This window comes from Taurulus bubalis (genome assembly GCF_910589615.1).
Source record: "Taurulus bubalis genome assembly, chromosome: 10".
Classification (NCBI taxonomy): domain Eukaryota; kingdom Metazoa; phylum Chordata; class Actinopteri; order Perciformes; family Cottidae; genus Taurulus; species Taurulus bubalis.
In genome coordinates this window covers 22,010,935-22,022,106 of record NC_136598.1, presented here as the reverse complement: position 1 = coordinate 22,022,106, position 11,172 = coordinate 22,010,935, and the positions used below count along the sequence as shown (strand labels likewise).

The 11,172-nt window shown below is 40.3% G+C and overlaps 1 protein-coding gene across 1 annotated transcript; it reads right to left on the bottom strand.

The window, feature by feature from the left end:
* Positions 1–1,843: 1,843 nt before the first annotated feature.
* LOC306742265 (von Willebrand factor A domain-containing protein 5A-like) lies at positions 1,844–10,992 on the bottom strand. Its single transcript, XM_079224614.1, has 21 exons — positions 10,871–10,992; positions 9,950–9,997; positions 9,564–9,766; positions 9,259–9,481; positions 8,766–8,962; positions 8,555–8,669; positions 8,290–8,438; positions 8,111–8,199; positions 7,876–8,020; positions 7,517–7,596; positions 7,319–7,433; positions 7,048–7,206; positions 6,869–6,972; positions 6,541–6,761; positions 6,187–6,225; positions 5,333–5,380; positions 5,109–5,165; positions 3,536–3,583; positions 2,870–3,018; positions 2,567–2,690; positions 1,844–2,463 (listed from the first exon to the last, which is right to left on the bottom strand). The coding sequence occupies exons 2-21, from the start codon at positions 9,993–9,995 to the stop codon at positions 2,384–2,386; spliced, it is 2,391 nt and encodes a 796-aa protein (XP_079080740.1). The 5' UTR covers positions 9,996–9,997; positions 10,871–10,992; the 3' UTR covers positions 1,844–2,383.
* Positions 10,993–11,172: the final 180 nt, after the last annotated feature.

Below are 11,172 nucleotides of genomic sequence, written 5' to 3'. Positions count from 1 at the left end.
ATTGGTCCAGTGTTGAGGCAAAGCAGCAACCGCGAAACCAGTCACTGCAACGTTCTTTACCTTCCACTTGATCCCTTTTAATATATAATGTACGTATCCTTTTATGCAACATGGTCTTCCTGCTGATTGAGGCAATATGGAACTAGTATTCAGAGAAATGTTCAACGACCCCCACAAAATAACTGAGTAAATTTGCTTTTATTCAATCCAAACTAAATCTGTATCTTTGGGAAGTTTGTAAGCCTAATTAGAGATTAAGATATTTTTCTGTTGGTTTGAACACGAATCTGAAGACACATTTTTGATTATGAACCCATTTGTTACCATAAACCATGACGTTGAACAACACAATGGACGCTAAGATGACCTTTTAAGACAACTCCTGACACGAGCTTAGAATTGACTCAGACTTAAACACTGAAGACTGAAAAAAGACCACAAATAAAAGAGGAATAAAACATTTGCTGTTGTAAATCTGCAGAGTGCAAAAGAGACGGATCGTTACAACGATCCTGATCTTCTCCTGAGACGTCAGCACCACCTGGTGGCTGAACTGCATCCTCCCATCACGAATGGATATGGTAATATTTGTATGCAATTACACGACAGTACGTTGTGTTTTCTTTTATTTAGCTACTTCTGAACGGCAGTAACCATAAACAGATGGCGGCTGGTTGGTGAAGCTGTTTGGGATTTAAAAACAATCTTTCAGAGGAGACAGTGAGCAACTTTCTGAACACTTCAAATGAGTTATATATCACTCGGCCCTTATGTTTGGAGGATTAAACACTCGTTTTGTACTTCATGTTGAACCTTGGCGGTTCTAAGCTCAGAAGGAAAAGTATCAAAAACTCATAAAAAACATAAACTACTTCTCAAATAGTGTGTAAATCAGGTTATGCATTTACAGTTTGAGCCGTCAGATCAGATTCACATGTACAGACTGAAGCAACAGGATTGTGGGTGGGGGGGAGACGATATAGCTTTAAGTTACTAGGAGGAACTTTCATGTTGTGTTGATTCTGGCCTAAAGTGGACTAAAGTGGTAGTGTCTCTGAGCACCAGGGTCCCTTTAGAAAACCTCTCATTTTACTGCCCCTCTCAGTCCTGGTTCTGGTTCTCCCATGCCCCCTTCCCTCCAGTGGGTCCAGATATACGTCCTGGGTCTCCTGGTGTCGGCTCCCAGAGAGGAAGCTCTGCTCCTGGAGGAGAAGGAGCTCCGATAGCTACCTAATTAACACAAGTGTGTGCTCTCAAACCCTCAAGCAACATTATGGCATAGAGGGTTAAAGTCGTTTTATAAACGGCATCATGTTCATTTAGCAAACTCATTTAGTAACATCGACGATGTAGCAGGGTATAGCTATAGCTAGGTTAGCAATTAGCTAGCTACTTCAGGGCGTGACTGACATCACTTTGACAGGTCGCTGCCCGGTTCAGGAGTCTTACAAACTTTAAACTCTTTCACGGTGTGTTTTTAGAAGTTCATTACAGTCTTTTCGGTCAAATAAAACGTTCTTACTTAGCGTCAGGTTGTACTTGAACTTGAATTCACCCTGTCGCGTTAGCTGTGGTTGAAAAAAAGAGAAAAAAAGATGGCGACTGCCCAACTGCTGAACTAGACTTCCAAACAACGGTTAAGACAATTGGGTGACGTCACGGCGACGACGTCCACTTTGGGTGAAACGTTAACTGTCGTTTTTTTACCAAACCTAACTATTTATTGACAGGAGTGTACGTCCATTATGTCATTTCATGAAGCACAGATCAAATATGATATTGTAACCATTTTAAGGACAACACCAAATTGAGACGGAATTGAGACCCCCATTATGACTGATGGAATATATATTTTTATTGAATGCAGTTGGCTTAGTAGATTTCTGTGTACAGTACTTGGCGTAGAATATGAACAGAAAAGCAGAGAAACATTGTTGTGCTTTTCAGAGCGAAGCGCCGTGTCAAAGAGGAGAGAGACCATCAGTAGTTTATAATTTGTAGTACATTGGAATTTTTTACACATATTATCATCTTTTTATTTATCATCATCACTGTATTTTCACATCTATAAAATGTTACTCCGTGATTTCAACCACATCAGTTCCAGATGCTGAAGGATTAGAGACTAGCAAGGGAAAGTGGTGCAATTTTATAGTTTAGATAAATTAGTGGAAACCTAATTTTACAATTCAGTGTCCACTTAAGCACATGTCAATCCATCTCTATGGAGTTGTGCAGGAACAAAAAATGTGTATGATCAAATGTAAATAGTGCAAAGAGTTCAGTTTCATGTTGAAGAAAAAAAAAAAGGTGATGGAGTAAATCTGCTTCTGTGTACCAGAAGTGACCAATCCTGAAGGAGAAGTGCACTTCAATGAAACCCTCAGAGCCCCAAAGCGTCTTTCTGCACGGTGCAACCCAACAGAGTGTTTCCTGCTTCCACACACTCCGTCACACAGGAGGCTGGAAAAAACACAAAACAAGTCATCAGTAGAAGACTGAATTGCTGATTTTAACTAGAACACATTGTAAACTATGTAATAAAATAGTATGTTATGATTTTTACCTTTCTGAGCTCGGAGCCATGACACAGCCTTCATAGCCAGAAGCTCCCACTCTTCCTGAGCATCCATCTTGAAACCATGAAGCCAGATCAGAGCCAGAATGGTGGCCCACACTTCCTGGTTCACCTAATTCACCAAATCATAAAATAACAAACAAAATCAAGAAGAACAAAGAAGATTGAGCACAAAAGGAAACATTTGACTTTGTAACAATATCATGACAATATGAATTTGAAGTTAAGTAAAATTTGAAAAAATAGTCCCATTATTAATCTATGTTATTATTGTATTTGACAGTAACCCACCGATGCAGGTTTGGGCTTTTCCACCTCCTCGCTGGTCTTTCCCAGTGCAGCAGCCAGATCTGGATCCAGCACCCAGCAGCCAGACGCCTTCTGGAGGGAGACCAGCTGCAGCAAAGGGTCTCTGGGTGGAGGTTCGGGCAAAGACTTTTCTGAGGAGGAAATCAAAGTGGAAAGATAAAATAATCTCTGTGCCTTAATGTACTCGTATGTATTGTACTGGTGTGTATTGAGAGCAATCGTTTTAGTTTTGTCTTTGATCTTAAGATTTTCCTATTTGATCCTGATGTATAGAGACCAGTATATTACAGGAAAGACATATAAGTCAATTACCTAACAAAAAAGTGGCATACTAAACTAGAAAACACTGACATTTCTCTCTCCAAATAATATTGTTGCTTCTTATTTGGAATATGTCTTCACCTTTATATCAACTGCTAATTAGCTTTAATTACAAAGTACAGCTGATGTCATTAGTTTAGCAAATAGTTGCTCATTAATCTAAGTATTAGAAAAATACAAAGTTTGATCTGATTAAAGCTCTGAATTTAAATCAGGAAATCACCAAATATATTACAATTCATCATGAGGGAGATGAATGTGTGTACCAAATGACATGGTAATAACCCAATAGTTGTCGTCAGGTGTATCTTCAATAACCGTACTTACCGGTACTTTTCAAGCTACACTTTTTTTTTATTCCCATGGCCTTCGAGGCTTAAAGAGAAAAAGAGACGTAGAACATTACACAAAGGTAACAACAGATAAATACAAGGAAGGAATTTAGACTGTAAGACCCATAGATTCTCAATGTATTAACCACTGCACCAGAAACCGGAGCAGAGTACAAAGAAAAGAAACAATTTAAGTCACGGAAAGCTGCGTCAGTGACACTGGTATTGTGGAGGCGGGTAGTGATCAGCACCATCAGTCTGCAGAGACAACTTCTGTGGTTTCGTTGAGGCAACTAACTTATTCTTCATATTAGAGAATAAGTTTGGGGTGATGCCTCCCTTAGATTTCTTCTTACAAGCTGTTGAGAGAACACACAGCCTGATATATTATTATCAATTGAGTGACTCAATATAATTATTAATATAGTTATTAAATTCACATTCAAGTGTTTATTACTTAACTATTATTAGTAATATGAGTACCTAAGGAAACACAAGGGCTACTTTGGACATTTTGGTGAAATATTCCTAATATAAAAGAGTCTTTTCATAATAAATCCACTGGTCGTGGTCATCTCTATGGGGCAAAGTGTCTCTTTAAATATGGGACAATGACAACTCTAGAAAGACCTTAAAAAAAGGTAAGGTAGAAGGATCAGCTCTTTGAGGGAGCTCTCAATGAAGCTGAGCAGCAATGAGGATTCTGCTGAGAGTCCTGGGTAATTAAATGTTCTTATGTGCCGGACTGCCAGAACTCCTCTATTCAGTAGTTCATGCTGTTTGCTCCGTGTCTATCCATAGACTGTATCTATAGGAATACACAGTTGTGTGTTGAAGTAACAGTTAGCTTGTATGCTAAAATGAAGTACTAAAATGACTGAAACAGCACATTCACAACGGAGATTTGAGGTTAAAAATATATATTCTGTTAAAGTTAGGATGCTACCTGAGATTGATTAAAGATGCATATCAACTACTAAACCACTGGCTTCTGAGATTAGTACAATGACCAGGCAGCAATCTGCACTGAAAACTAAAGGCAATACTGAAGTGTCATAAACATGCATTCTATTGTATGGCCACTGGTTTGAAAAATAAGTTTGATTCTAAAGAAATCTATAAGAAAATGACCCTATTTCTAACTTGATAACCTCAGTAAAGATGCAAACCAATGGGTGACGTCACAGTGACTACGTCCACTTCGTATACACAGTATATAAGAATACCGTATTAAAAATAGAACTTAAAATGTGTACAGTCTTAATAAAAACAAAAATATGAGAAGGGGCACAAGCAGGCCTCCATGAAAACACACGAGAGTTGAACCTTCCTAACTTGCTGCACGATGCAATCACATGTTTCTTATGTCAATGACTACCAAAGCAAACTGGAGCCAAAACAACTCGTACTTTACGTTCAGTTGATCACATTAAATCAACAAATGAACAAGAAGAGCAATTCTGTCAGAGAAATTAGTTTTCTTTTGTTTTGTTTACATCATAGTAAATACATAGAAATACACAAATGTGTGTTACACTTTAATTCAGCTTTCAGAGATTTTTACTTACCTTTCCTCATGGGAGCATCACAGGACATCGGGGAAGGCTGCGGCATACGACAGCACACTACAACAAATGTTCGCTCTCAGTCAGCTAGTAACAAATAAGCAAGCAGAGCAATTCTGCCAAAGAAATGTGTTTTCTTTTCTTTTGTTTACAGCTATTTAGTCTTTCTGTAGAAATACACAAATGTGTGTTCCACTTCTATTCAGCTTTTAGAGATTTTTACTTACTATCCACAAGAGCATCACAGGACTTGGGCATAGGACTGCACATCATCCCTTTGAGATAAAAAGATATGAGCCACGACAATTACTAAACCAAAAATATTAACAAAACTACTGGTTTCTGACCTTATTACAATGAATAACAACCAGCAGTTAAAATCGTTCAAAATATCTAAAAAGTTTAACTTTTTACATAGAAACAGATGAGCACACACAAACACACTGTGAGCACTAAACAAAAGCTCGCTCTCATCTCCAAAACAATGTAATACAGTGAATTGTAGATGATAAATGATATAATAGTGTAAACCACTGGTTTATTAGATTAGCGCAATGACCAGGCGACAATGTCCTGGACTGGAAACTGAAGCCAATGCTCAAGTGCCTTAGACTTGCATTATTGTTAATATCCAGCAGGGGGTGGCGCCACTGGTTGGAACAATAAGTTTGATTGTCAAGAAGTCTCTGAGAAAATGACCCTATTTCTAACTTGATTTATTACCTCAGTAAACATGCAAACTAATGGGTGACGTCACAGTGACTACGTCCACTTCCTTTACACAGTATATAACAAAACCTCACACTTATTAAAAATAGAACTTAAAACATGTACAGTGCTAATACAAATAAAAACATTTGAGAAGGGGTAAAAGCAGGCCTCCATGAAAACACACGACAGTTGAACCTTCCTAACTTGCTGCACGATGCAATCACATGTTTCTTATGTCAATGACTACCAAAGCAAACTGGAGCCAAAACAACTCGTACTTTACGTTCAGTTGATCACATTAAATCAACAACATCCATTTAGTATATCTAGTGTGTTCCACTTCAGATTAGCTTTGGAGATGTTTACTTACTCATCATAGGAGCACCCGGACAGGACCTCCGCATACGACCTTTTGAGATAAAAAACAAAATATGAGGTCAAGATATGAGACGAGACAATATCTAAAACAATATCAACAACACTACTGGATTCTGATCAGTTAAAATAGTTCAGAATATCTATCTTTTTACACACAAACACACTGTGAGCACTAAACAAATGTTCACGCTCATCTCCTAAACAAATGAATACAGTGATTTGTAGATGATCAGTGATTTAATGTTAAAGCAGTACATCACCATGCTTCTCTACGTTACAACTCTCGGTCAGCTAGTATCTAGTAAGTAGAGGGTAACTAGTTTGTATTTTTCTTGGAAACACTCACCGGCTGTTGGAACATTTCTGCGCACCAGAGGTCCTTGAATAACTTCACTGTTGCCTTTATTGACAGCGATGAAGGCAGTGAAGGCACTGCTCACTCCTGATTGGACGCTGAGCTCCACCACCTTCTTCTTCACTCCTTCATCTTCCTTTCCGATACGTTCTCTCTCCTCCATCTCCAGGGAGCGAATCAGAGTCTGAGCAGCCAACCTGTGGACTGTTAATCTGCAGAGGAGAGAAATGCTAACACATCAATTTGATTTTATCCATATAATTAAATTAAACTCTACATTTGTAAGGACAGGACTCAATGCATAACAGGGCTGTTTTACCCAGTGTCCTCTGCAGGTTTGAGGCTGAAGTGAAGCTGGCTCTGAGAGGGATGACCTGCCAGGCTGTACTTCACCGTCACACAGCCCTCTGATGCCTCTGAACTCTGAGAGAGCATCAGTGTTAGAAACCATTTGTAGCATCAGAAAGTAATGTCACTGTGAGATGGTGCTGCTCCTACCTGTCCAGTGAGCTGGGCATAAATCAGTGACCTTTGACCCTGGAAAAGTGCTGTGATCGGTGGAGAGAGAGCAGTGACAGAAACTCCCTTTGGCAAATCCCACTTGACTGAGATGTCCACCACAGCTGGTTGTAGAGCAAATCGCAGCGACTGCATCACCTGAGGAGCAAAAACAATTTTTTTTTAAACAAGCTTTAATACATTTCTAATTGTGTCATCTGTCTGAATGTAATGTTTTATTAAAATGTATATAATGAATGTGAAGTCTTACTTTGGGTTGCATCCTGTCCGTCCCTGTGATGAACTGAGCGTGACCTCCTCCTTCCTTGGCCAACCCATTGATAAGAGCAGAACTGGCCCCTTCCCCAATCCCAAAAGAGAAACACCTGCAATACAGTAGTTTGGTTTTTACACACACATTTGAACATGGGACATATCCTGGTAATTGTGTGGGTGCTTTTGGTTTCACCTGTGGGAACCTGAATTCTGCTTCACCAGATTTGTGACTTCTTTGGTGTTCCCCACCTCTCCGTCAGTAAAGACAAATAGCTAGGGAGGAGAGTTTACACATCAGTCAGAGTTTAACATCACACCCAAACATATACATGTGTTGAGTCATCCAAATATTTCTCTGAGAGCTGTGTTTACTTGCTGTTGTAGTACCACAAGTGTTTTTAATGGTACAGTCAAAAGACCAAGGTGTGGTAAGAACGAACTTCTTACCACACCTGTTTAACATGTGTATGTGCGTGTGTGTGTGTGTGTGTGTGTGTGTGTGTGTGTGTGTGTGTGTGTGTGTAGGTGTGTGTGTGTGTGTGTGTGTATTACTTGTCGAGGTTGACTGGGAATGCAGGGCAGGCTGTAAATATGTTTGAGTGGCTTCAGGATCTCTGTTCCTCCCAGATTAGCTTCCATCCCCTCAACATTTTTCAGAGCTTCTTCCATGGTCTTCTGGTTGTACTCTACACTCTTACTGCCATCAGAAATTACAGAATTACACATGAACAAACAGTGATTTAAAAACACATTTCTGTGGACTGAGTGTCCTGAAGGACTGACTTACGGGAAGATGTGTTCATAACTGGACCCAAAGCTGTGGATGTTGAAATAGCAGCCCATTGGTAAGCTCTTCAACAGGAGCAGCAGAGTATCCTGAAGGGAGGAGAGAGAAGATGGTGAAGGTCACTGTGTGAGAGAGACACTGTGAATGAATTTATGATAGAAACAACATATTATTAATACCCTGGCACTCTTTATACGCGCCCCCTGCATACTGCCAGATCGATCCAATAAGAAGACAAACTCTCCACATGAAGCGACTGAAGACATCACAGCCTGGGGGAACTCAGGGTACAGGCTCAGCATCACCACTGGATCACCCATCAGAGTGCCTGAAACACAGAGGAGAGACAGAAACATAAACATAAATACTTACATTTTACTCATTACATCAGTTTGAAAGTAATGTCATTTTTTATTTGCAATATCTTCACCAATGGTCACTCACCAGGCTTGGAAGAGGCCTGTCCTGCCTCCACCACAGCAGAGGGCTGGTGGGCATCTTTGTAATAGATCAGCAGTTCAACGTCTCTGTCAAACTTGTGTCCTGCAGCCATCTTGACCTGCAGTTCACAAAACATTCATAAATATAATTATGTATATATACATATGTATATAGTGATATATCCTCTCACAATCATCACTAGAACTCTACCTACCGTGGTCTGGGTTTGTTCTGTGTTGAGGTACTGAAGAGGGTCCAGGGGACAGTTGGACTCCACTTTAGAGACGGGACGAGGAGAGGACACTCTGGCAGAGAAAGACAGACTGTAGGGCACCAGAGAGGCTGGAACAGAGGTCACCTGAACAGAGGTCACCTGAACAGAGGTCACCTGGACGTTGCCACCTTCACTACCTGTTAACAAGGTAAACATGTTCAAATATGGAGCACCATCGTATCTTTATTGCACATCATACCTTCTCTCACTTCCTGTTTCCTGTCAAACTGTCCCAATAATGTAATGCAATGTAACATGTCCAATACATTCATGCAGCAGTGAGGGAGTTGAAGGATGAACATACTCCATCAAACTAATAGTTTCTCCTGAAACTTAAACAACACTACATGCTAGCATATGGACAGGTGTGCTGTGGTGAGCTCTAAGTTGAAGCTTCAGGGCTCCTGATCAAGGTGTTGGCTGCTTTTCCTACCCTGAGGTTGGTAGCGAGGGTTGAGCACAGCAGGCAGACAAAACCTCAGCCCTTCATCAGCCTGCACAGCCAGCTCAGTGACGTACTCCAGCCTGATGGAGGCGCTCTCTCCTGGAGGCAGGCTGCCCACACTCAGAGTGAATATATCTGGACTCTGCTCACTCTCCTCCAGCAGGAAGGCCTGCTGACCGGAGCTCAAAGCATCGTCGTACTCCTCACGAGCCTGAAACACAGAGGACACATGTGAGCGACATTGGCTGTGTTCTAAAGCTCCTCTGTGAGTAAGTCTTTGCTGTCCAGCTCACCTCCTGCTTCTCCTTCACCTCAGCTACGATCTGTGTCTGTCCAATCTTAGCACTGAAATGACACACAGCAGCATCTCCAGGCAGAGGGAAGACAAACACAGCCTCTAGTGGTTTGTCCTCCTTGTTCTCATAGTTCAGAGTGGAGACCACTGTAGCCACATGGTCCCTCACCTCCAGCTCCACCTCCACGCTCTTCAGAGGAACTGACCCACAAACACAAGGGAACACGATGAACACATGATGAGGTTTATTCTTCACTGAGTTGTTGCATTTTGGACCTGTCAACCAAGAAGTTGGCTCTGTCTAAAAGTGTGTGAAGCAGGATACAATTGGACACATCCATATAAAGTAGAAAAAAAGTAAGTTGTTTTTTTACAACGTCGTACCTGGTTCCTTCTGGGAGGTTAGCAGACCACAGCAGTTCACCATCATACCTGTACAACAATCAACAAAGACAATTGAGGACTTCCTGCTGCGGCGGTGGATGGGAGTAAAATACATTCTAGACATTCTTTAGCAATCAAAATAAGCTTATTTTTTAAACGAATAGATATATTATTTGTCATCCATTATTTGAAAATATATTTTACATGAATACCACCATAAACCTATCACTATTATAGTCATACACATGCTATGAGTGAACACTGGACAAGAAAACACAGAAAAGTATAAAAAATGTCAACAATACATTGTCTTAGTTTACTGCACACATCACCAAAGTTACACACTATAGTTAATCAAAAAACAACAATAATTATATTAATGCATGTATTACTAATGTATATACTGCACCGTCTCCAGTCTATTTTATATCACCACATATTTCCAGTAATCAATCAATGAGTACACTGATTCCTATATTTCCCACTGATTGATAGACTCAAAATTGAGTCTTTTTTACCCAATAAATAGGAATTTTCCTGCCGGACGTTTCTGCTCCGCCCTTCCTGGTTCAGTCTCCGTTTTCATTCTTTCTGTTGACGTTATTATGAAACTGATGTTTCGCCTATTAGTTGTTATTTAGACCTGTACAGCTGCTTAATGGTAACTTAACAACAACAACATTGTATATTTCTCACTAATATAGGATCTTGCCGATTACTGGAAATAAGCCGATGCATGTTGAAGAAAACTTCTTTGTCTCTTTTGTTATAGTATTACAATATTCCATGAAGGTTCCATAAATGCATAAACAATGTAACATCAACAGTATCCAGCATTCATGAACACGGGTTGCGCAGTGTTGTGAGTCTGTAGTCTCGATAAGCAGACTTTAAGTAAACACACAGCAGAAGAAAGCCTACCTCTGAGGACGTCTCCGGGACAGACTTACTGAAGTTACCTCTGGTGAATATGTGAAGACAACTTGCAGATGAATAAAGCAGAAAGATACACACACACGTCTCAGTTAAAGGGACGTCTACCGGGTACGCTCGATTTTGCAACATGAGAGTAGCGGGTGGGTGGAGCTTAAATATGCAACTTGAAATTACAAAAGCATGACGCTGGAAAATAAATGTCTGACACCAATTGTATTACAAAAAGCCTCTGAGCTGCTGAAATACCTTTACAACAGTAGCAGACGCCACTTAAAACTCACATAGAC